This window comes from Mya arenaria, chromosome 7 (genome assembly GCF_026914265.1).
Source record: "Mya arenaria isolate MELC-2E11 chromosome 7, ASM2691426v1".
NCBI classification, from domain to species: domain Eukaryota; kingdom Metazoa; phylum Mollusca; class Bivalvia; order Myida; family Myidae; genus Mya; species Mya arenaria.
This window is the reverse complement of record NC_069128.1, coordinates 23823725-23851701: the sequence shown is the minus strand read 5'-3', so window position 1 is coordinate 23851701 and position 27977 is coordinate 23823725. Positions and strand designations below refer to the sequence as shown.

General features: G+C 38.9%; 1 protein-coding gene across 4 annotated transcripts in view; it reads left to right on the top strand.

Annotated features, from left to right (window-relative positions):
• The first annotated feature begins 1065 nt into the window (after positions 1-1065).
• Positions 1066-27977, top strand: part of LOC128240837 (probable G-protein coupled receptor 158) — a 45024-nt gene continuing 18112 nt past the window's right edge. Inside the window, exons 1-5 of one of the 4 annotated variants that reach the window (XM_052957767.1) lie at positions 1066-1096; positions 7258-8510; positions 19228-19336; positions 21861-22205; positions 27378-27446. In XM_052957767.1, coding sequence (XP_052813727.1) covers positions 7696-8510; positions 19228-19336; positions 21861-22205; positions 27378-27446 — 1338 coding nt within the window. In that variant the 5' untranslated portion in view covers positions 1066-1096; positions 7258-7695. Of the gene's footprint in view, positions 1469-7257; positions 8511-19227; positions 19337-21860; positions 22206-27377; positions 27447-27977 lie in introns of all 4 variants that reach the window. The other 3 variants (XM_052957764.1, XM_052957766.1, XM_052957765.1) reach the window with 3 other exon arrangements.

Sequence of the window (27977 nt, the reverse complement as noted above, 5' to 3'; positions counted from 1 at the left end):
TTTTTTGTAAACCATGTTGCAGTCTGGTGCATTCTGTGCGTTCTGAGATGCATTATTTAGTACTTGCAAATGGACAGTTTTAGGATCATGTAGTCAAGTACGCATACTGCAATTTTGGCTGATTTTTTTTGTCAGAATCACTGTGGATTAAGTCGCGTACTCAAAAATAATCTTATAATTAACTGAACTGAAAATCACAATGCCAGAAATGTGAAAAAATATTGTTGATTTTTTCGTAAATATGTACTGTCTATATATTTTATGTTCTTTTAGATAGACAGCACAAAGTGCACATTTATTAATAAAATAGTTTTCAATAATTTTTCACATTTCTGGCATTGGAATTATAAGATTTTTTTTTATTTAAAAAAAAAATAATTTCAGTTTGGAAATCCGGTGCTATGGGGTTACTGATAAATGTTATGGTACCGCCGAAACTCTCCAACTCAGCAGTACACTATTTTTGCTTTAGTATAATTTGTCCATGATCATCATATAAAAGAGTTTTGAGAATCACTGTAAACGATTTTTCATTTCGTAAAGTCAAGTTAAAGTCTTTTATTTGGCCAAAATAAATAAGGGAACCTGTTAATCGTCAAATATGTGGGCTAAGAAAAATACCGTGTTGATCTGTGTACACGTGACTTTGAATTTAAATGATAAACACAAAAATATGGACATAATCAACTCCAATGCACTTGTTTTTCATGAACTACCCTGCCTTTCATCTGTTCATTTCATCAATCGTTGATTTCCTTTCATCTTGGCACAGACGCGCGTAAAATGTATCGCGTGCCAGGTGCAAAAGCACCAGAATCATTTCCTCATGCGTTCGTTGTGTACGGACATTCCCGATGATAACCGAATCTTTCCAACAAAGTGCATTTTTAATTAGCACGGGAACGCCCGAACGGTTTCCCGATATTAATTTTCCCCGAGCGCATCCTCGTCGCTAGTCGTAGTTCACAAGGAAATTAATGTAATTTATGTGTATTGGAAAATCGTTCGCATCGCCTTATAGCCTGTTCCATTCACTGGGAGATTCCATTTAGTCAAAGACAGCAGGCAGAATTCAATAGCAGTGACTCGGCTCTCTGTAAGTGAGGCCTTCGAAGACATTATGTTGATTATATGTGAATTATTCTTTAGTATAAACACTGGCTAATGGATTTTGTGTAATAATTACAAGTACTACATGTGTACTGGAATCAGTTATGTGTTGTGCATTCTAATATTTAGCATCCGCCGGACCGGAATACGAGGATTGAGTGTATGTATTGATAGTTCCAATGGCTCTGTGACTGGCAATGTCGAATGATGCATAGCAAAATGAAGTCTGCGGACGTATGCTAAACTGTATGTTAAACCTTGTGTTCATCTATTCTGTTCAATACTCGAAGACGCTGCGTCATTGTACTTGAAATCTGGCAAGAAATTGTCGCAGAATACCGTAGAAATATGGATGAATGTAAGGCATTTGATGGCGTCCTTGTTTTATGAATTTATTCAATAAGGTTGGAGATGGAGCTACTCGATTGCTTGGCGAACGTATATCGATTGGTATTTTGATGTATGCTCTGTACTATGGTATATATATAAGACTATGTGCTTCAAGATCTTGCAAATTTGCTAGCTAAGACTGACTGAGGCCCAGTAACCCATCAGAGGATATAACAGCATCTATTTGTATATTTCATTTAATATATTACATGCGTCTATATGCTCGTTCTAGGCCAATCAATGACATAAGAGATCAAAGTTAATTTCGTTTTAAACAGTTCACACAATATGCTTAATGAAATAGGTAATTAATGACCCACGTATGGTTCTGCTTAGAAAGATAAATAAATGAATACCTGCAATATAAAAGAAATAAAGCATTACGAAAAATGGGTTAAGTATATACTTATAAAATGTCTTTTATATTCGTATGTATATTATATATATTAAGTTAAAACGCATTTGGGAATCAATGACTTATTTGTTATATATATTATTTAGAAACAATATCAGACAATAAAATAAAATGTATATTTAAATAAGTAAACACATTGTTTTTATCTTTTGCAATAACTATAAATGTTCGTTTCTATGGTTATTTTAATTTGTCACTTTGACAAGCATTTCTAATTTTATTAATTTGAACTTCTGTAAACTGTTTGTATTAAGGATCCGCCCATTTAACGAAGTAGTTAGCGCACTCGCTTCTCAATAAGTTGACCCACATATCTGGGCATATCTGGGTTTGTTAGTGGTCACCAGGCCGGACAGGTGTTTTTTTCTGCGAGTTTTCCCCTCACGTGACAACACAAGACAACACTCGCGCAACATCGTGCCAACAAGTTGTTAAGCATAAGTTGATGTTACTTTCTTCGAAATCGTTGTAAACTGAATACAACTTAGAATAAACTAAACGACAGTTTGGATTTCATCAAGTAAACTAAGTTATACTATGCCACTAACAACAAATGTCAATATCAGAATGGGGACAATTTAAACGTATACACAACTTTCATTAGGCATACTAGATATTCCCAGTAGCACTTTTTTGAAAGTAAAAAAAATATATTGAAGACATAAAACGTCAAAAAAGACACAAAGGGTGTGTTGATCACACATAATGACATATGATGTGTTGACGTCAAAAGATAACATCGGATGTTTTGACGTCACAAGATGATATAGGGTGTGTTGACGTCACAAGATGACATAGGTGTGTTGACGTCACAAGATGACATAGGGTGTTTTGACGTCACAGATGACATAGGTGTGTTGACGTCACAAGATGACATAGGGTGTGTTGACGTCACAAGATGACATAGGATGTGTTGACCCTACAAGATGACATAGGGTGTGTTGACCCCACAAGATGACATAGGGTGTGTTGACCTCACCAGATGGCATAGGGTGTGTTGAGGTAACAAGATGGCATAGGGTGTGTTGATCACACAAGATAACATAGGGTATGTTGACCTCACAAGATGGCATAGGGCATGTTGATCACACATGATGACATAGGGTGTGTTGGCCTCACAATATGACATAGGGTGTGTTGATCACACAAGATAACATTAGGTGTGTTGATCACACAAGATGACATAGGGTGTGTTGATCACACAAGATGAAATAGGGTGTGTTGAGCTCACAAGATGACATAGGGTGTGTTGACCTCACAAGATGACATAGGATGTGCAGACCTCACAAGATGACATAGGGCGTGTTGACCTCACAAGATGACAAAGGCTGTGTTGATCACACACGATGACATAGGGTGTGTTGAACACACAAGATGACATAGGGCATGTTGATCACACAAGATGACATAGGATGTGTTGATCACACAAGATGACATAGGGTGTGTTGATCACACAAGATGACATAATGTGTGTTGATCATACAAGATGACATAGGGTGTGTTAACGTCACAAGATGACATAGGGTGTGTTGACCTCACAAAAAGGCATAAGGTGTGTTGATCACACAATATGACATAGGGCGTGTTGATCACACAAAATGACATAGGGTTTGGTGACCTCACCAGATGACATAGGGTGTGTTGACGTCACAAGATAACAAAGAGCGTGTTAAGCACACAGGTGACATATTGGTGTTGACCTCACAAGATGACATAGGGTGTGTTGACGTCACAAGATGACATAGGGTGTTGATCAAACAAGATGACATAGGGTGTGTTGAGCACACAGATGACATAGGGCGTGTTGATCACACAAGGTGTGTTGACTTCACAAGATGACATAGGGTGTGTTGACGTCACAAGATGACATAGGGTGTGTTGACCTCTCAAAATGACATAGGGTGTGTTGACGTCACAAGATGACATAGGATGTGTTGATCACACAAGATGACATAAGGTTTGTTGAGCACACATATGTCTTAGGGCGTGTTGATCACAATAGATGAGATAGGGTGTGTTGACGTCACAAGATGATATAGGGCGTGTTGACGTCACAAGATGACATAGGGTGTGTTGACGTCACATTATGACATAGGTGTGTTGACGTCACAAGATGACATAGGGTGTGTTGACATCACAAAATGGCATAGGGTGTGTTGACGTCACAAGATGACATAGGGTGTGCTGACCCCACAAGATGACATGGGGTGTGTTGACCCCACAAGATGACATAGGGTGTGTTGACATCACAAAATGGCATAGGGTGTGTTGACGTCACAAGATGACATAGGGTGTGCTGACCCCACAAGATGACATGGGGTGTGTTGACCCCACAAGATGACATAGGGTGTGTTGAGCACACAGATGGCATAGGGCGTGTTGATCACACAAGGTGTGTTGACGTCACAAGATGACATTGGGTGTGTTGACGTCACATGATGACATAGGGTGTGTTGACCTCTCAAAATGACATAGGGTGTGTTGACGTCACAAGATGACATAGGTTGTGTTGATCACACAAGATGACATAAGGTTTGTTGAGCACACATATGTCTTAGGGCGTGTTGATCACACAAGATGAGATAGGGTGTTTTGACGTCACAAGATGACATAGGGTGTGTTGACGTCACATTATGACATAGGGTTTGTTGACGTCACAAGATGACATAGGTGTGTTGACGTCACAAGATGACATAGGGTGTGTTGACGTCACAAAATGGCATAGGGTGTGTTGACGTCACAAGATGACATAGGGTGTGTTGACCCCACAAGATGACATGGGGTGTGTTGACCCCACAAGATGACATAGGGCGTGTTGACCCCACAAGATGGCATAGGGTGTATTGAACACACAAGATGACATAGGGCATGTTGATCACACAAGATGACATAGGGTGTGTTGACCACACAATATGACATTTGGTGTGCAGACCTCACAAGATGACATAGAGTGTGTTGATCACACAAGAACTCAAAGGGTGTGTTGATCACATAATATGACATAGGGGGTATTGATCACACAAGATGCCATAGGGTGTGTTGACCTCATATGTCATTTTATGGAATCATTTGCCATTTTATTTTAAATTTGGGGCCTGTTCGTCCCCGTTGATTCTGATATCATGTGCTTTCCTATTTCTTAAATGTAAACTTGAGAAAATTGGGGTATGGCACAATCTTGGAAAGTAATCTTTATTGTCAAAAACTGTTCAATGACTTTTAAATGCATAAAGTGGCACAACCTATATGGAATACTACTCGACCGCCAAATATGAAAGACACATTGGCTGTATACATCTATAAAATCAGGCACAGAAAATACCTTCTGAACATTTGACATTCTAGAAACATCTATTCTTGCATTCAGATCCGTAAATTAAATCTTGATATATGTCCCTAATACTATACAAATAACACAAGAGCTTTTGTCCTATATCTCAATCAAACACACTCAAACTTGACTTAGTTTATTTAAGGCTAACAAACGCTCACGAAAACAAACGGTTGCAATTTGGTTCCCATCCTGCAGTGTACAGGCAACGATAAAACAGTGATACAAAACTAAATAGTTTGCTAACGTGAGCGACTGTTAGCACTTACTGAACGTATCGCTTGCGGTACGGAAACTTCCATTTTCCGCCGTTCTAAATTTCATTCGTACGATTTGACTATATAAAGTAAACATATTAAGCGACCACCTGTCTTAAGCGGCATTTGGCACTTATCTTTGATCCCATGAAGCCATATACTGATACAGCCCCACACGTAGCCATATGGTTATTTTAAGTTGGCGACAGTCCTCCATAAAATAAGAGCAGTTCAAGTCATTCTGACCTGAAGGCCCGACGTCTTGACTGCCCATGCTCACAACAAAACAGCCATAACATGAGCACATGGGACGTCATGAAAAATAGGAATATGACCATTTCGATGGGTGACTGCGATAATGTTCTATGTGAGCTTGAATAAAGAAGCTGATATAACCTGTACGCTACCACATATCGGCTTGATCCAATGAACACCGCCATCAACCAAAAGCAATAAAATACATTTTCCAGTTATGGTCATGAAGTTTTGCGTCCACAAAATGGAAGACATAACACGCAAAGTGGAATGAATTCCAAGAAAAACTCGTAAAAATGGAATTAATTGATAACTGGGTCAAACTGCTCCATAAAAAAGATATTCAAAATGGCAACTTACAAATTGGGAACTTGGAAATATATCGGCTCAAAAGTATTTGTCCAAGTATCAACCAAATACGTAAAATGATGAGAGCTTTGTCCAAACATTTATTCCATTAGTAATTCAGTGCAAGTAATGCAATGCATTTTGTAGACATTAAATATCACTTTTGAAATGATGAAGTAAGATGGTCCTGGTTTCCACATCTCAACCAGGAGGTTGTGGGTTCGATTTCACCAGGCGCTTTGTCTCACATGCATGGCCTCTGTAAAGGGACAGAAGTATACTGGTTTCTGCCTAGGTCTCGGAATCGGAGTGATCCATATCAGCGTTCAGCTGTGTTCACAACCGAGCTCAAATAAACATCCAGATGTCACTTCCTTTCGGCTACCATTATACATCAACGCTCCTTCCCGAAGCCAAACGGTTTCATATTGTAATATAATGCCTGAAATGACACTGTATAGCAGTCCATATTACCTCTATATCAACTAAATATATGGAACGTATATGTCTAGATTTTTTCAAACTGAGGTAAAAAATTAAAACCAAATGTTGGAGTAGACGATGTGTTCATTTGTACATGTGTATTTAGCACGGAAAATAGTTCAACAGATCAAATGATGGCGTTCGATTAATAGACTAATGTGACATTTATTTTATGACAAACATGTGTACATATCTGCATGTAAACTTTAGGACACTTGAATCTGCACGTTGTGTTTAAATTAATAAAAATATTTTATGGTATATCATAGTCCATCAAAATTAATTCTATTTTTGAAGGCCTGGTGTGGTTACATTACTTTAATGATAAACAATTGCTACATTTACGGTGCATTAGAAAAAAATGTCGATTTTCGTATCCAATTATTTCTCGAAGTATAAACCATGTAATCTTTGTTAAAGTTCTTCAAACATTATTTCAATAATTACTTAACACAAATTAGTGCAAATGTTCAACATATTACTACTAGCAACAATCATACAACTGCGAGTGAAGAAATATCGAGAATTTCTACTAATGCACCAACACACGCTGATCAAAACGAAGTGATTAATGTTCTTTTAGACATATTGGCTATTTCTGCTATGCGAACCTTACTTGTTGTGCGGAAGAACAGCTTCGATCAATAATCTCTCTATTTCTTTTGCAGTTTTATCAATACGGTGAGAAAAAATCATTTAAACCGGAAGTGAACATAAGCGATCTATGATTTCCATCCAATATGGCGGACAATCAACTTTGCATCGTGTAATAAAAGAAGATTCTTATTGATTTACGAAGGAACCCGACTATTACACCACTGAACATGGAGCAGCAGACGCCTAATTAGAATACAAGACACACAACTACCATGATATTTAATCGCAGGAAGCCAAAACCTCGAACTTCGTTCAACGAACGAACTCGCATCAACTTGAAACAGTTGGTAGAAGGTTGGTAGGAACAACCTTGTTGGGATGCCTTTGAAATTGAATATCAATTGCAATACTCAAAGTGACATTAAGTAAAAGCTTGCCCCACGATGGGAATTTGGGGGCGTGGCTTATTTTTTAACACGTGGTAATTAGTCACGTGTTTCCATTCAAATATGGAGTTAGAATTGCTAGTCCTTAGGATTCATTGTTTCTGTATATGTCTATGTGAAATTCTACTGGTAACAACTGCTGAAAGTCTAGGAGGTCCCGAGCTACAGTTTCCTCCAAAATTGAATCACCATCTACGCCCAGAAAGAAAGCCAAGTGGTAGGAATTTAAGATCAGAAGATGCGGACATGGCTCTGCTACGGACTAATTTTTCAGTGGATGAAGACTCATTAAAGGAAAGTAAAATGTTGGAATTTATTGATTCTATACGAAATAACCAATCAGCAAGAGAGAAACTGTGCAATAAGTCAAGAAACCTTCAGACTATAACACTTAGTGATTTTAATTATGAGTTTAAACCGACGTCTTTCCAAAAGTACAATGAACAAGTGCAGCGAGGTCGTTTGATAGCAAAATATTTGACAGATTTGTTTACAAACAATCCAACTGTTGAGTTTACTAACTTTTCTGATGAACATGTGCCAGCTTTAATTTCTTTTCTAAGAATTATTATAGATGATGGAAATATAGCAGGGGCTGGAATTGCATTTTCGACCAAATTTTTTCCTTACATTTACAAAAACACAAGTGATGGTGATAGCATGACCCAGGACTTCGGAATGTCATACAAAAACTTTACAAACCAGGAATTTTACGCTTATCATTCTAAAAAGTTCCACAAATCGTATGACGTCACGTCCGCTCATACACCATTCACCGTTCACTGGGAGCAGCCATATTTTGATTGTTTCCGGTTAAAGCGATGGGTTGCAGGCGTGTCGTTACCATTCTTCAATAATGCAACGAAAAGAGAATTTAAGTAAGTTGTGTATGGTGGTTGTTGTGTGTTTATCTTTTTTGTTTAGAAGATCAATCCTTGAAAGATCAACAATATTCACGCAATTCTTAGAATGTATCGTGTGGAGGTAAAATTATATACATTTTGAGTGATAAACCTTTAACTTCTTACTATTTATTAAAAATACAAATAACTGATAACAAGATTATAACCGTGTATTTATTAGCTGAAAACGCAAAAATAATAAATGATTGGTGAGTGCTAAAAGATTTACTCTGATCTACTATCGTTTCAAAAGGTAGAAATACCGTGTTTTCTGAACCTTTCTTTCAAATTAATCTCGGTATCCTTCATAAAAATTGTTTTCGATATTTGTTCATCCTTTTTGATGTATTAAAACAATTGTATTAATTGTGGTAAATCTTATTTGGGAGTAAGAGTGCATCTTTAAAGTAAAGTACTCATTTATGACAACCAAAATGTAAGTATCGAAGACAAAGGTGTGTCAAATTGTTAAAAAAGCCACCATGTTAGTATTTAAGTCTAATACTTTTAGTGTCGAAGTCTTAGGACAGCCACAATTGTTAGTGTCTTAGTCTAAGAATTTTAGTGCTGAAGTCTTAGAACAGCCAAAAATGTACGTTTTAGTTCTAAGACTTTTAAATAGTGTCGAAGTCTTAGAATTGCAAAAGATGATAGTATCTCAGTCTTAGAACAGCAAAAATACGATCATCTTATTCCAAAGTAGCTAAACGGTTAGTGTCTGAGTCTACAGCAGCCAAAACGTTAGTGTTTCAGTCCAAAACGTTAGTGATTCGGTCTAGAACAGCCAAAACGTTAGTGCTTCAGCCTAGAACAGCCAAAACGTTAGTGCTTCAGCCTAGAACAGCCAAAACGTTAGTGCTTCAGTCTAGAACAGCCGAAACGTTAGTGATTCAGCCTAGAACAGCCGAAACGTTAGTGCTTCAGTCTAGAACAGCCATAACGTTAATGTTTCGGTCTAGAACATCCAAAACGTTAGTGTTTCAGTCTAGAACAGCCATAACGTTAGTGCTTAAGTCTAGAACAGCCAAAACGTAAGTGCTTCGGTCTTGGTGCTTCGGTCTAGAACAGCCAAAAAGTTAGTGCTTCGGTCTAGAACAGCCAAAACGTTAGTACTTCGGTCTAGAACAGCCAAAACGTTAGTGTTTCGGTCTAGAACAGCCAAAACGTTAGTGTTTCGGTCGAGAACAGCCAAAACGTTAGTGCTTCGGTCTAGAACAGCCCAAACGTTAGTGCTTCAGTCTAGAACAGCCAAAACGTTAGTGCTTCAGTCTAGAACAGCCAAAACGTTAGTGCTTCAGTCTAGAACAGCCAAAACGTTAGTGCTTCAGTCTAGAACAGCCAAAATGTTAGTGTTTCAGGTAAGAACAGCCAAAATGTTAGTGTTTCATTCTTGAACATCCAAAACGTTAGTGCTTCAGTCTAGAACAGCCAAAACGTTAGTGCTTCAGTCTAGAACAGCCGAAACGTTAGTATTTCAGTCTAGAACAGCCAAAACATTAGTGCATCTTTAGTGCTTTAGTCTAGAACAGCCGAAACGTTAGTGTTTCAGTCTAGAACAGCAAAAAACGTTAGTGCATCAGTCTAGAACAGCCAAAACGTTAGTGCTTCAGCCTTGAACAGACAAAACGTTTGTGCTTCGGTCTAAAACATCCAAAACGTTAGTGATTCGGTCTAGAACAGCCGAAACGTTAGTGCTTCAGCCTTAAACAGCCGAAACGTTAGTGCTTCAGCCTAGAACAGCCAAAACGTTAGTGCATTAGTCTAGAACAGCCAAAACGTTAGTGATTCGGTCTAGAACAGCCGAGACGTTAGTGATTCAGTCTAGAACAGCCGAAATGTTCAAGTTTTAGTATAGAACAGCCATATTGTTTTTGCGATAATGCTGATGTCTTAGTTTATAACAGCCCAATTGTTAGTGCTTTAGTTTAAAACAACCAAGATGTGAGTGTCTTAGTCTACAACAGCCAAAATTCAAGTACCTTAGTCTAGAACAGATCCAACTTTAGCGCTTTAGTCTAGAACAGACAAACTGTTAGTGTCTTAGACTAAGAACAGTCTAAATGTCTTTTTCCTAGAAAATCTAAAATGTTAGTGCCTTAGTTTAATAACAGCTAAAATGATAGTGTATTCGTCTAGAACATAGAAAATGTTAGAATAGTAGACCTTGACATGCAAGTCCGTATACGTAAAACACACGAAGAAAACCGAATGTCATAGATGCATTATATAATACCTATATTTGCCCTACATTTCTTGGCAATTTTCATGTTCGTGTATCCACTATTTGCTCCGACAAAATCACTTGATGATTGGACATGATTGCGTGAATGTTGTTTAAAAGGCGGAACACGCGAAACATGGGTGTAGCTTGCATGTGGTGAACACATAGTAAATTAGAATGTTTGTTTTGTGTTATTTCATTATCTTGTAATTGTGTGATTTGGGTTAATGCATGGTTGTTACTGGCTACACTGGGCAGTTTTGTTGTTTGAGTTTTAGTTTCAACGTTTTAAAGTATGTGACGGTTATTTACATGTGCATATATAAAGTGTAACAAAACTAGACAAGTGAATTTGAAGAATAGGTGAGATGTACATACTCTTTGTAAAATGAAATTGGATTATTGAACTAAATGCTGTACCTCAGATGTTTACGAAATTGTATGGAAAAATGCTTTTGTAGAAAATCGTAAGCATGTTTAATAAATGTTGTGATATGTTGTTGTTGATTTTCTTTATGTTGTTGTTGGTTTTCTTTTCTTATATACATTATTGCATTTTAGTTTCTAGCATAGGCAGTCGTTTGTGTATGTTTTCCCTTGTTTCAAATTGGTGAGTTGCCATTATATCGATATAGTTCGTGCGTCAAATGAAAATGTAATGAAATTTTCAAATAGTTATTTGTCACCTATGTGTTGCATTTATTAAGACAACAAAGAGGATGCGAACGACGTACACTGTTCTTGAAAATCGCTACATATTCTGTCGTAAGTTTTAACTATACGAAACACAGGGTACAGGTTCCGGGGTTACCGCAATATTCCGCGGCCATATATAAAATCTATAAGCCCAATGAAGGCGATAACACACCTAGATGTCGACCTTACGTGAATGGAACATTGTTCACATACCTCCTAAATTTCCCCGCATATATTTAATGCTGAATGACTTATTGGCTGCCATTTGGGTTATTGAGGGATACAAGTTTAATCTAATCTTAAACATGTTTCTACCAACATGGCCATCTTGATTAAATATGTTTTACCAATGTATATCATTTCATGTCAACCCTGCATATTTAAACTTATGTGTACCCTCATTCGAACTTTGAGAAAAACATTAATATATTCAGCCGTGTCATCAAAATTCGCCTTGTAAGGTTAAGACTTAATTGCTATATTTCTAATAGTTAAGGCAGATTGTGTTATAAACAAACACTACTTACTTAAAAAGTATAATATAATTTTACCAATACATGTTGTGGTAACTGGTCGGAACTGTCAACGAAAACGTACAGCCCGTATAAGTAATGACGTTTCGTTTTTGTGAAACAAGTTGCAACCGCACTATCCAATATACACTCTCTCGATATGTAATAGTTAGATGACCTGAAATAAAACCTAAACAATTAAGAATGGGCGGAGTGGGCGTAGCGTATGCTGAATTAAAATACTAGTACAACATCACTGGTTTTCAACCTAAAATGTGAGACAGGGAATATGCATCTGGTGAGTGGCTGTAGGTGGCTTCAAACACCCGCGACAGTTGACATTCGTAATTATTCAACCTAGTACTAAATGATTGCCTATCTACATTTCATTGGCTGAAAATGTAGGTTGTATTCAAATAATGGTATAAACTGTGGGAGCTACAAGCACAAGCCCAGTATTCTTCAATATGACCAGGCATCTAAGCCCAGCAGGCACCCAGGCCCAGCAGGCACCCTGGCCCAGCAGGCACCCAGGCCCAGCAGGCACCCAGGCCCAGCAGGCACCCAGGCCCAGCAGGCACCCAGGCCCAGCAGGCACTAAACGGGAGACATACAAGCTTAACCCAGAACACGTACTATATGTCCAGATAGATTTATCCAAGAGAGAACTGTGCTTGTCAGGTTTTATAACTACAGAAGATTTCCCGGGTAGATTAGCGATGTTTTGTACCCGACTATGCAGGATTCTTGGCTTTGTAAGCGTTTCCACTTCTGTTTTTTGATGCAATTATAAGCTGTGTGATGGGGGTATCTTCAACATGTATGTTGTTTCTTAAAGGTATGTATAAATGTACAGTTGTAGCCGAAGACTGTTTGTTACGTAAATATGTAATGCATGATGACCCCATCATTTAGAAGCGAGATATTTCTCGCTAAAATATCTTAATTAAATGATAAAGAATACAATATTGACGAACTCGTTGCATTAGAAATGATTAGTTTGTCGAGTTTGTTAAGAAATGTTATAGCTCTCTGCTTTAATTATACTAGTATAGCTATTACTGCAATAACGGACGTTTCGGGATATTCACCTAAGTATGAAAGCAGTCTTTGGTCGGGCCAGAGCACACTTCATGATCTTTATACCAGAACACGTCCATCACCTTTGGTCTCAGGAAGTCGTCTGCCTTGCTCCTTGGTCCGGAAATCCCAGACAAAACGTCCCAAATCGTATCGGTCGATACCACGGAAAAAAGGTCGAGTTATAACCATAGCCTTGATTTGCGAAAACACCTTGGCACCATAACTCAAAATCCATTCAAGATGATACTATGTACACATAGTGTCATAGACAATCCACACATGTACAACAGGGCCTGTAAATCTTGCACCAGTTATGTCCCTTGATGGTTTGGAAACGAGTCATGTTAATTCTTTAACTTGGTCATTCAAGATATTCGCATGAACCTTTAGACCTATCTTACTAGATTCACAATGCACATGCGTACCAATGCCTATTACTCTGTTGTTGTTTTTCATAATTGCAAAGATATAGGACTTGGAAGTATGAACAATAATTGCATCAACTTTAACTTGGATGTAAGGTAACAAGCATTGAAAATAATACGTACATGATAATGCTAACTATTTGAAAAAGTTTATTTTTTTCATTTTTAATTATGCAGTTATTTAGAAACCCAATGGTAAACATGTTTTCCAAGAAGTCCTTAATGAGGAAATGAAAGTGTTCTTGTTGAATTAGGTTCAGACTACCTGAAAGCAGTAACAAACTGAATACAGTCGAACCCCGTTGGCTCGATGTCCAAGGTACCGGCGAAAATACCTCGAGCCTCGGAGAGTTCGAGCCAAGGGAGAATGCTATCATTCAGTATCAAGAAATCGGTCCTTCAGATCCAGTTCGAGCCAACGAGGAAATCGAGCCAAGCGAGTTCGAACCAACGGGGTTCGACATTATTTTCATAACTTTTAGTGTCTTTCGTTCTGTATCTCTCTGGGCCCTAGCTGTGCGCCTCTAAATATGGGGTTTGCTTATTTGTTTTGAAAAGTGGGCTTGTCCCTGTAGTTTTCATTGTACTAATACTAGAATTGCCTTAGTTCTAGCAGCCCATTTTGCAAACTAATATTTGTCCTTACATGTTCAAATACACGTGTCAAAAGGAATACATTTGAATTAAATGTTAAGGTAGACTACCACTTTCACATACCTGACATAGAACATAAAGTCTACGTAGTATTTAATTACATGTATTGAGAACGTTATATTCCTAATAACCGCCCCTTTTTAAACTGTTTCTTGCTTCATGACGTATAAACTATATGACCCATATCCGATGTGTGTTTTCCGTCACCTTAGACAGTAACGACCTCCAAACAACATATCAACTAGGAGAGAGCGAAAACTTTATATTTTACATACTATAAAGAATCATATAAAACCCTATCGCTCCCACCGCGATATTTATACCCAAAATTCAACACGTGCTGTCAGTTCCAGCCAAGTAGCATTTCCCACGTGCTATTGTTCCCTATTGTTTCATTGCCGGGTTAATTATACCTCGTTATACAGACACCTCTACCAATTAACTAAATTGATTATACGAGAGTTACTGAGGGAGAATGACGTACGATTTCTTGACGGTTGATACAATTAATTAAGGAATACAACCCATAAATAAACTACTTCTCTGATCGCTCAATTAACCTTATCGTTCAGTTGTGATGTCTGGAAGCCCCAAATAATGTTGGTACCACTTCTAAGGTGCTTGCCCCCTTATGACTAACATGTAAAGTAAATAATCGACAACATAATACATTAAGTTATTACAGTTTGTATTACTCTTCATAATTTCAACTGAAACGAAAGTAAAACTATTAGGGTTAACATATTAAATATATTTATAATATGTTTTTCGGTAAAAACAAATTTCAATTTTATTCATGGAACCCATTTAAACGTTACCAGATTGTACAGAGTCACCAGTCATCTCAAAGGCAATGCACAGGTATGGCCTTGCAGAGTGAGGAAACTACTTTTAAGGCTGTTTAAGGCTTAGTGCAAAAACACTAAGCGTAACGTGCTCGTCAATTAATAATATAATTGTAGCACGGTCGTGAAGTTCGTACGCCAAGAGATGGTTAATTCGTACGCCAAGAGATGGTTAATTCGTACGCCAAGAGATGGTAAATTCGTACGCCAAGGGACGGTCACGCCAATAGATGGTCAATTCGTACGCCAAGAGATGGTTAATTCGTACGCCAAGAGATGGTTAATTCGTACGCCAAGAGATGGTTAATTCGTACGCCAAGGGACGGTCACGCCAATAGATGGTCAATTCGTACGCCAAGAGGTGGTCAATTCGTACCTCCAAGAAATGGTCAATTCGTACGCCAAGAAATGGTCAATTCGTAAGCCAGAAGGTGGTCAATTCGTATTTCGAAGAAATGGTCAATTTTTACGCCAAGAGATGGTCAGTTCGTACGCTTTCTAAAACTCGCTTAGTATTCAACTGAATGTCTTGACTATGTTGCCGTAACTTGGTTACTAGGATGACCCGTTAATGTGTAATGTATCTCATAAATTCAAATGCAGCTATCAATGTTAAAGTAATGCATTTTCGACATATTTTTCCTGCCGACTAAATTGTCCTGTCCCTATTTATTAAATTCAGGATATTGTTTGGAATGAACTTTGTGATGTGTCTACATAGTTTTATTAATAAGACAAACCATAATATTTTTTTATCAAAATATGGGTTTATTTTCTATCAAATAATTAACAATTATTCCTTAAATCTTCTTTTCCCTCTAACATAAACAGCTATCTTAGCTATTTTTCTCTTTTTTTTTAGACAATGCAAAAGATTGCAGACATTTTGGAATTCATATACTACACAATTGTACAATGCAAAGATATAAACAAATCTGGTGTATATATATATATATATATATATATATATATATATATATATATATATATATATATATGACAAAAATGCATGGTTATCATGTTCGTCATATTGAATATCAAAATAAACAAATCAATATCTACATATTCAATCCTCTTTTGGAACCCCTGAATGTCGACCAGTTTATATAAACAGTGTATAGCGCTCGAACATCGATCAAACATAAAATGGTTAATTGATACATAAGTATTTTTCTGTGAGTGACATGGATATATATATCTATATATATTTATTTCTGTTAAAATATGGTAACATTATACATGATTAAAACATCAAGCAAAAGTAAAATAGTCCATGTCAACTACATTGTACACAAAGGATATCACCAAAAGGAATTATCTATCCCTTATTTCCATTGTGGTCCTTGTCGTAAAAAATGGCTTGACATAGGAAGAAACATTTAGATTATAAAATATAACACAGTTTTAAGGAAATACAGTTTGTAAAAAAGCAATCATAAATTAAAATATATAATTGCACAAGCTAGATGACTTACTGAAAACGAAAAATCACATAATTGTAATGCTTTGGAGTCAAAATTTACAGTGAGCATGGATTTAAAATGTATGCATGTGCCATAGCGAGGTTAGTCTCCATCATACCCAGCTAGGTTAGTCTCCATTATACCCAGCTAGGTTAGTCTCCATCATACCCAGCGAGGTTAGTCTCCATCATACCCAGCGAGGTTAGTTTCCATCATACCCAGCGAAGTTAGTCTCCATCATACCCGAACCAGTTTTGCAATCAGTCAGCAGATGTTGAAAAGTTATCATTAACATTTCCAACTTCTTGACTTTACCAAACAAATCTACAGCCAAAGCGTAACAAGAAGCTCCATACAGAATGTTCTGTATATATTATGTATCTAGCATACTAAACTGGACGATAATAGTATATGAAACTCAAATCACTTCCTGCCAATTAGAAATTGAAAAATTAAAAACAGCAGTAGGCAAACGTTTCACAGCGGTCAATATAAAGGTGATGCCTAGTGGCCATGTCCGTCATGCCCATAAAATGGCTCTGACCATCTGCCCCGATCGAACCGATTAAATATCGATTATCATATACTTGACCACCGTACACCACCCCTTTTTAACACAACCGTTTCTTCTGACATTGTTCGAATAATGTATATTAAGCATCGTTTTGCTTAACCGTCAGAGCATTGAATGTCATACCATTGACAATGTACATGTCAATATACACATGCATCAGATGTTTATATTGAACACATCTCTCCGTCGAGTACATTGTTAATTGAGGATATCTGTTGTTGAGACTATTGGACATGGCCTATGTAACTCTTGACCACTGAATGACATAGTCAAATGACCATATTACGAGATCCGGTTACGCCATCGATTTGTCGACTAAACGGGCACGTGAACTTGAAATTTAGAGCTCTCAATTCGACTTGTCGAGTAACGTAGATCATGAGAAGTTATATCGTCTACTCAAACACCTAAAGTCGACAAGCTGACTATTGCGCGACTGTTGTCGACCGAATCTTTCAACTTTTCCAGTGGTCGTGGGAATAAACTGTTGACAAATGCTTGTGCTAGATAACGGGTCGACGAGTTGACAATCACGCCATAATTAACAGCCCCCAAAATAGCGCATTTCTTCTTTCATTTCGTGGAAACTTGACAAAGCGAAAAGTAGAAATTAAACGTTAACTTTCAAGTTGTCGCATGCCAGTTAAATCGACATGGCGATAGCGAAAAAGATTCCGTAGCCATTCGCATTCAAATTGTACGCAATCATTTCTAAGGTCAACGTACGACGAATGTATATTGAATGCCTCTCATCATGTCGTGTCGATACTATTGAATACATCGACTAACATTTGACCACCGCGGTATTCCATTCCTTTCTCTGTCTGTCGCAGACTCATTCTGCTGTTTGTCTCCGAGCACGATGCCTGCTTATCGTTTCTGTGACACATATTGGCTATTCCCAAACACCGAAGGTAGATTCAACACACCAATCGATATTGGCTTCGTGGCTGTCTTGGAGAAAATATTGGGCCACTTCGAGCGGAGATGCGTCACTGCTTAACGGAAGCGTTTCGCTGTGGTTTGAAAACGCGATTTTTGCTTCGCATTGCTACAATCCGGATACATTTCGCTGTGGTTTGATTTCGCGATGTCTGATTCGCATTTCTATATTCCAGAAATGTTTCGCTGTGATTTGATTTCGCGATGTCTGCTTCGCTTTATAATACTCCTGAAACATTTCGCTGTGGTTTGATTTCGCGATGTCTGGTTCGCTTAATAAAACTCCGGAAACGTTTCGCTGTGGTTTGATTTCGCGATGTCTGCTTCGCTTAATAATGCTCCGGAAACGTTTCGCTGTGGTATGATTTCGGGATGTCTGCTTCGCTTAATAATACTCCGGAAACGTTTCGTTGTGGTTTGATTTCGCGATGTCTGCTTCGCTTAATGATACTCCGGAAACGTTTCGCTGTGGTATGATTTCGGGATGTCTGCTTCGCTTAATAATACTCCGGAAACGTTTCGCTGTGGTTTGATTTCGCGATGTCTGCTTCGCTTAATAATACTCCGGAAACGTTTCGCCGTGGTTTGATTTCGCGATGTCTGCTTCGCTTAATATTACTCCGGAAACATTTCGCTGTGGTTTGATTTCGCGATGTCTGCTTCGCTTAAAAATACTTCGGAAGCGTTTCGCTGTGGTATGATTTCGCGATGTCTGCTTCGCTTTATAATCATCCGGAAACGTTTTGTCTAAGTTTTAGGTTCTGACTGAGGTTGCTGAGTCTTAGTTTATGGTTCATAATGAGATTGATGAGTCTGAGTATTCGTTTAAGTAACTTTAAGTTTAAATCAATAATGGTTGTTGTTATGTTTCTGTTCTTTTCTTCTTCTTTTTCTTCTTCTTTTTCTTCTTCTTCTTCTTCTTCTTCTTCTTCTTCTTCTTCTTCTTCTTCTTCTTCTTCTTCTTCTTCTTCTTCTTCTTCTTCTTGCATCATCGATTACTATGAACGCGTCGCATTCATCGTGATTAAACCGATATTCTATATCAATATAACCTGTCAGAGAATATGATTTCAACAGAGATTGTTTTTAATATTTATGCACCATGCTTAGATGTTTAGTGGTAAAGTGCATTAAGTTAGTAATTGGGTTAATAGTTAAATATTTCCGAGAAACTAGGTTCAGCTTAAGTTGGAAAACAGTACCTGACCAAACCAAGCAGTAAAGATTGTGGCAAGTTTGTCCTGTGCTTGCGTATAATTGTCCTTTCTATATTTTCAGGGGCGTTGTTCTACTTGATATCGACCTCAACAAAACTGCCATCAACCAGTGCGAGGAGTCAACCACCCTTTTTGCTGGCTCCCACAAATGCAGGCCAGAGTCCACGAAGGTGAACTTGTATATATGTTAAAAATACCAATAAATTCACGTTGAAACCATATCTGTACACAAACGGAACATATAGATGTGTTTTTTAAATCTATATCTCTATAAACTTATAAATGGTTTGTGTACAGCACCATGCCCGTTAAAATAACATAGTCATATTCATCATTTCTATGACTCCATAAGCCGAACATGACTCTTCCCATTCCTAAATATTACATTCATTTATATGACCTTTGACTTGCTTTTTACGACGGATGGGTGGGGTAATATGACCGTTGACTTGCAATTTACGACGTATGGGTGGGGTAATATGACCGTTGACTTGCAATTTACGACGGATGGGTGGGGTAATATGACCGTTGACTTGCAATTTACGACGTATGGGTGGGGTAATATGACCGTTGACTTGCCTTTTACGACGGATGGGTGGGGTAATATGACCGTTGACTTGCAGTTTACGACGGATGGGTGGGGTAATATTAACTTTGACTTGCCATTTTCGACGGATGAGTGGAGTAATATTTACTTTGCCTTGCCATTTACAACGGATGGGTCGGGTAATATTGACACTGACTTGTCATTTACGACGGATGTGTGGAGTTATATTTACTTTGTCTTGCCATTTACAACGGATAGTAGGGGTAATATTTACACTGACTTGTCATTTACGACGGATGTAAGGGGTAATATTTGCTTTGACTTGTCATTTACGACGGATTGGTTGGGTAATATTTACCTTGATTCGCCATTTACAACGGATGGTAGGGGTAATATTTACTTTGATTTGCCATTTACGACGGATGAGTGGGGTTATATTTACTTTGTCTTGTCATTTACAACGGATGGTAGGGGTAATATTTACACTGACTTGCCATTTACGACGGATGAGTGAAGTTTATTTACTTTGTCTTGCCATTTACGACGGATGGTAGGGGTAATATTTACACTGACTTGTCATTTACGACGGATGGTAGAGGTAATATTTACACTTAATTGTCATTTACGACGGATGGTAGGGGTAATATTTACACTGACTTGTCATTTACGACGGATGGTAGGGGTAATATTTACACTGACATTCCATTTACTACGGATGGGTGGGGTTATATTTACACTGACTTGTCATTTACGACGGATGGGTGGGGTAATATTTACACTAACTGGTCATTTACGACGGATGGTAGGGGTAATATTAACACTGACTTGTCATTTACGACGGATGAGTGAAGTTTATTTACTTTGTCTTGCCATTTACGACGGATGGTAGGGGTAATATTTACACTGACTTGTCATTTACGACGGATGGTAGGGGTAATATTTACACTGACTTGTCATTTACGACGGATGGTAGGGGTAATATTTACACTGACATTCCATTTACTACGGATGGGTGGGGTTATATTTACACTGACTTGTCATTTACGACGGATGGGTGGGGTAATATTTACACTGACTTGTCATTTACGACGGATGGGTGGGGTAATAATTACACTGACTTGCCATTTACTACGGATTGGTGGGGTAATATTTACTTTGACTTGCCATTTACGGCGGATGGGTGGGGCTATATTTACTTTGACTTGCCATTTACGAAGGTGTGAGTGGGGTAATATTTACGTTGACTTGCCATTTCTTACGGATGGTAATATTTACTTTGACTTGCCATTTACGACGGATGGGTGGGGTTATATTTACACTAACTTTCCATTTTCGACGGATGGTAGGGGTAATATTTACAATGGCTTGCCATTTACGACGGATGGGTGGGGTAATATTTACAATGGCTTGCCATTTACGACGGATGGGTGGGGTATTATTTACACTGACTTTTCATTTACGACGGATGTTAGGGGTAATATTTACACTTACTTTCCATTTACGACGGATGGTAGGGGTAATATTTACACTGACTTTTCATTTACGACGGATGGTAGGGGTCATATTCATACTGACTTTCCATTTACGACGGATGGTAGGGGTAATATTTACTTTGACTTGTCATTTACGTCGGATTGATAGGGTAATATTAACTTTGACTTGCCATTTACGACGGATTGGTGGGGAAATGTTTACCTTGACTTGCCATTTACGACGGATGGGTGGGGTAATTTATACATTGACTTGCCATTTAGAACGGATGGTAATATTTACTTTGTTTTGCCATTTGCGATGGATGGGTGGGGTAATATTTACTTTGACTTGCCATTTGCGACGGATGGGTGGGGTAATTATTTACTTTGACTTGCCATTTACTACGGATGGTAGGGGTAACATTTACATTGACTTGCCATTTTCGGCAAATGGTTGGCGTAATATATATATTGACTTCCCTTTTACGACGGATGGGTACGGTAGTCATGGTAGCCATACTAATTAATGGGCATTCTGGCAAGCGGTCTCATTATTTATAGTATTCTATTCATCCCTGTTACATAATTCCCTTAAATTAATCGCATATAAATAAGTCCATGACAGTTGTAGTTAAGTTTTAATTGGATTTTTATTTATTTTTTGTTATTTTTCAGTGCATGTATTCACATGATGAAAACTTCGGGGGAGGAAACTACGAATGCCATTGCAAATCTGGATTTTACTTTCCAATTTTAAATGCAACACAAAAACACTATTCCGGAACTCAGCTAGAACGACATATCCTGTCTGTCATGCGCAGTGGTGCCAACTTTTCAGAAAGCATGAGTGAATTTCAATGTCTTCCATGTCATCAGAGATGTGTGGACTGTGAAGACGAAGGGCCGTGCTTTGTGGAATATAACATTTTCATGAGAGGAATACCACTCGGCATACAAAGTTTTTGTATGACAATATCACTTGTATTAGGTATTGTGGTATTACGCGTTAGAAAGTGCAAGGTGAGTTTAGGCAGATACTTGTATTTGTAGCCCTACATTCCCGATGAATTTCCTCTGTATGTCGGCACAAACTTTCACTGGCATCCACACAAACTCTAACTGACATCCACACAAACTTTCACTGGCATCCACACAAACTCTAACTGACATCCACACAAACTCTCACTGGCATCCACACAAACTCTAACTGACATCCACACAAACTCTCACTGGCATCCACACAAACTCTCACTGACACCCACACAAACTCTCACGGACACACATACAAACTCTCACTGACACACACACACAAACTCTCACTGACACACACACAAACTCTCACTGACACACACACAACATCTCACTGACACATACACAACCTCTCACTGACACACACACAAACTCTCACTGACACACACACAAACTCTCACTGACACAAACACAAACTCTCACTGACACACACACAACCTCTCACTGACACACACACACACAAACTCTCACTGACACACACACAAACTCTCACTGACATCCACACAAACCCTCACTGACACACACACAAACTCTCACTGACATCCACACAAACTCTCACTGACATCCACACAAACTCTCACTGACACACACACAAACTCTCACTGACATCCACACAAACTCTCACTGACACACACACACAAACTCTTACTGACACCCACAAAAACTCTCACTGACACACAGACAAACTCTCACTGACACACATACAAACTCTCACTGACACACACACACAAACTCTCACTGACACACACACAAACTCTCACTGACATCTACACAAACTCTCACTGACATCACACACAAACTCTCACTGACATCCACACAAACTCTCACTGACACACACACAAACTCTCACTGACATCCACACAAACTCTAACTGACATCCACACACAAACTCTCACTGACACACACACAACCTCTCACTGACACCCGCACAGACTCTCACTGACTCCAACACAAACTCTCACTGACATCCACACAAACTCTCACTGACACACACACAAACTCTTACTGACACCCACACAAACTCTCACTGACACACACACAAACTTTCACTGACATCACACACAAACTCTCACTGACATCCACACAAACTCTCACTGACTCCCACACAAACTCTCACTGACACACACACACAAACTCTCACTGATACACACACAAACTCTCACTGACACCCACACAAACTCTCACTGACACCCACACAAACTCTCACTGACACCCACACACAAACTCTCACTGACACCCACACAAACTCTCACTGACACACACACAACCTCTCACTGACACACACACAACCTCTCACTGACATTCACACAAACTCTCACTGACATCCACACAAAACTCTCACTGACTCCAAACACAAACTCTCACTGACGCACACACAAACTCTCACTGACACACACGCAAACTCTCACTGACACCCACACAAACTCTCACAGACTCCCACACAAACTCTCACTGACTCCCACACAAACTCTCACTGACATCACACACAAACTCTCACTGACACCCAGAAACAAACTCTCACTGACAACCACACACAAACTCTCACTGACACACACACAAACTCTCACTGACACCCACACAAACTCTCACTGACACCCACACAAACTCTTACTGACACCCACACAAACTCTCACTGACACCCACACAAACTCTCACTGACACCCACACAAACTCTCACTGACACCCACACAAACTCTCACTGACACCCACACAAACTCTCACTGACACCCACACAAACTCTCACTGGTATCCACACAAACCCTCACTGACACCTACACAAACTCCCACTGACACCCACACACAAACTCTCACTGACACCTACACAAACTCCCACTGACACCCACACACAAACTCTCACTGACACACACACAGACTCTCACTGACATCACACACAAACTCTCACTGACACCCACACAAGCTCTCACTGACATCCACACAAACCCTCACTGACATCCACACAAACTCTTAATGACACCCACACAAACTCTCACTGACACACACACAACCTCTCACTGACACACACACAACCTCTCACTGACACACACACAAACTCTCACTGACACACACACAACCTCTCACTGACACACACACAACCTCTCACTGACACACACACAAATTCTCACTGACACACACACAACCTCTCACTGACACACACACAAACTCTCACTGACACCCACACAAACTCTCACTGACACACACACAACCTCTCACTGACACACACACAAACTCTCACTGACACACACACAAACTCTTACTGACACACACACAACCTCTCACTGACACACACACAAACTCTCACTGACACCCACACAAACTCTCACTGACACACACACAACCTCTCATTGACACCCACACAAACTCTCACTGACACACACACAAACTTTTACTGACACACACACAACCTCTCACTGACACACACACAAACTCTCACTGACACACACACAAACTCTTACTGACACCCACACAAACTCTCACTGACTCACACACAAACTCTCACTGACTCACACACAAACTCTCACTGACACTCACACAACCTCTCACTGACACACACACAACCTCTCACTGACACACACACACAAACTCTCACTGACACCCACACAAACTCTCACTGACACACACACAAATTCTCACTGACACACACACAAACTCTCACTGACATCCACACAACCTCTCACTGACACACACACAACCTCTCACTGACACACACACAAAATCTCACTGACACACACACAACCTCTCACTGACACACACACAACCTCTCACTGACACACACACAACCTCTCACTGACACACACACAAACTCTCACTGATACGCACACACAACCTCTCACTGACATCACACACAAACTCTCACTGACATCCACACGAACTCTCACTGACATCCACACAAGCTCTAACTGACACACACACAACCTCTCACTGACACACACACACAAACTCTCACTGATACACACTAACAAACTCTCACTGACATCGACACACAAACTCTCACTGACATCACACACAAACTCTCTCTGACATCACACACAAACTCTCACTGACATCCACACAAACTCTCACTGACTCCAAACACAAACTCTCACTGACACACACACAAACTCTCACTGACACACACACAAACTCTCACTGACTCCCACACAAACTCTCACTGACTCCCACACAAACTCTCACTGACATCACACACAAACTCTCACTGACACCCACAAACAAACTCTCACTGACAACCACACACAAACTCTCACTGACACACACACACACAACCTCTTACTGACACCCACACAAACTCTCACTGACTCCAAACACAAACTCTCACTGACACACACACAACCTCTCACTGACACACACACAAACTCTCACTGACACACACACAAACTCTCACTGACACACACACAAACTCTCACTGACATCCACATAAACTCTCACTGACTCCCACACAAACTCTCACTGACATCACACACAAACTCTCACTGACACCCACACACAAACTCTCACTGACACACCCACACACAACCTCTTTCTGACACCCACACAAACTCTCACTGACACCCACACACAACCTCTTACTGACACCCACACACAACCTCTTACTGACACCCACACAAACTCTCACTGACACCCACACACAACCTCTTACTGACACCCACACACAACCTCTTACTGACATCCACACAAACTCTCACTGACACCCACACACAACCTCTCACTGACACCCACACACAAACTCTCACTGACTCCAAACACAATCTCACTGACACACACACAACCTCTTACTGACACCCACACACAAATTCTCACTGACTCCAAACACAATCTCACTGACACACACACAAACTCTCACTGACATCACACACAAACTCTCACTGACTCCAAACACACTCTCACTGACACACACACAAACTCTCACTGACATCACACACAAACTCTCACTGACTCCAACACAAACTCTCACTGACACACACACAAACTCTCACTGACACCCACACAAACTCTCACTGACACCCACACAAACTCTCACTGACACCCACACACAAACTCTCACTGACACCCACACAAACTCTCACTGACATACGCTTTCCTCGTAGTTTAAATATTTTATTACTCTTGTACCTATTTTAAAATATGATAAATGGATACTCTGTTTGATCTAAACTACTTCAATCCATGTGACGTATATACCGTATTAAGCACGTTTCCTCTTTATTGACGCGACGTATTTTACGCGTGTACATTGTGCACATACGTTGATGACGTAAGCTCAAACGTTTACCAGCAAGTAGTGTTTTGCAACTTTTTTGTAGTTCAGTTTATTTTCTCTAACAGTCAGCAGTGGCGTAGCTACATTTAGTCCTTGTAGGTCTGGGCCTACAATTTATTTTTGAAAAATGACAAAATTTAAATAACCCCAAAATGCAATAAAACTATCTATTCAAACACTTTGAAAAGCACAAAAGTTTGTTTTATTTAACCAAAGCAAGTTGGTTGTTAGTTTAAACTACGTGCAGGGTGTATTGCTCGATTTTATTGTTATCATTGCGAATATAATTGAGTGTGTGTTATATGCATATAAAAGTCTCCAGACTCACATGAAATCATTGGGCCTACAAGTGCTTAGGCCCTAGCTACGCCCAAGCAGTGATATAATAAATTTCCACAAAATCATGAAAGATATGTTTCTTAAAATACTAATGGCAAGTATTCTGTTTACCCGATGTTAAAACCATAAAATAAATAAATGTATCACTGAAAAATGCAAACTATTAAATTTATGTATTCAAGCTAAACGTTGCCTGATATCTGTCTTACAATTCAACAATTATATTTCTGCCGATGTCATTAAATGAGAGCAATTCTTCATAAAAAAGTCAAGTAGATAAGCTTTATTTATGCTTTCCGGTGATTTATTGATATTTACGGTGTATTATTTTATTGGCGTGAGCAACAGCGAAATTATGGAAGTATAATTGAATCTATTGTTTTTTTGTCAAGACCATCTAGTTTCTAGTCCCTTTTAAAATATTATTTTGAATTTGTAAAACATGTTACAGCCAGCAGGTTAATGAATAACCAGGACATATTGTATCTAAGCTTCACATATCATCCTTTACATTAATTATAGATTAAATCATTCATCAAGTGTTATTAATAGCCATGATCTATTTGCAGGTGATGGTGATTGGAATGTGGTGCTTACTAGAAATTATTCTTCTGGGTGCTTTATTGCTTTATGCTACGGTAAGTTTGGCCTCGGTTCCGGTCTGTTAAAGTTGCACCCTCACAGATTATCTGTTTTAACAACTTTTTTTTTTTCTTGGAACGAGTAAATTTTTGCGTAAATATCTGCAAACCAGTGATATAAGATTGCTGACAAAAAATCAGATCGCAGATTTTCATATTTCCGTTCGAAAACCAATGTTTTATGGCTAAAACGCCATTAACGGTTTAAGAAAAATGCATAAAACAAACATTATTTTTTTTAACTTAAATATAGAAATCTGCGTTCTATTTTTGTCAGCAGTCTTATATCACTGGTTTTTCATGCATTTTTGCATAAAGTGGCTCGTTCCAAGACAATTTTTTTTTATAAAAAATAGTTGTCAAAACGTTCAATCTGTGAGAGTGCAGCTTTAAGGTATTTGATGTTCAAATAAGCTGGCCACTTTATTACCAAATTCATTCATTATAATTGACCTAAAACACGTTATAGATAACGCTTGTTGTTGATCTTGATTTCAACTGAACTTTGACATAAAATGGCCTAGTTTG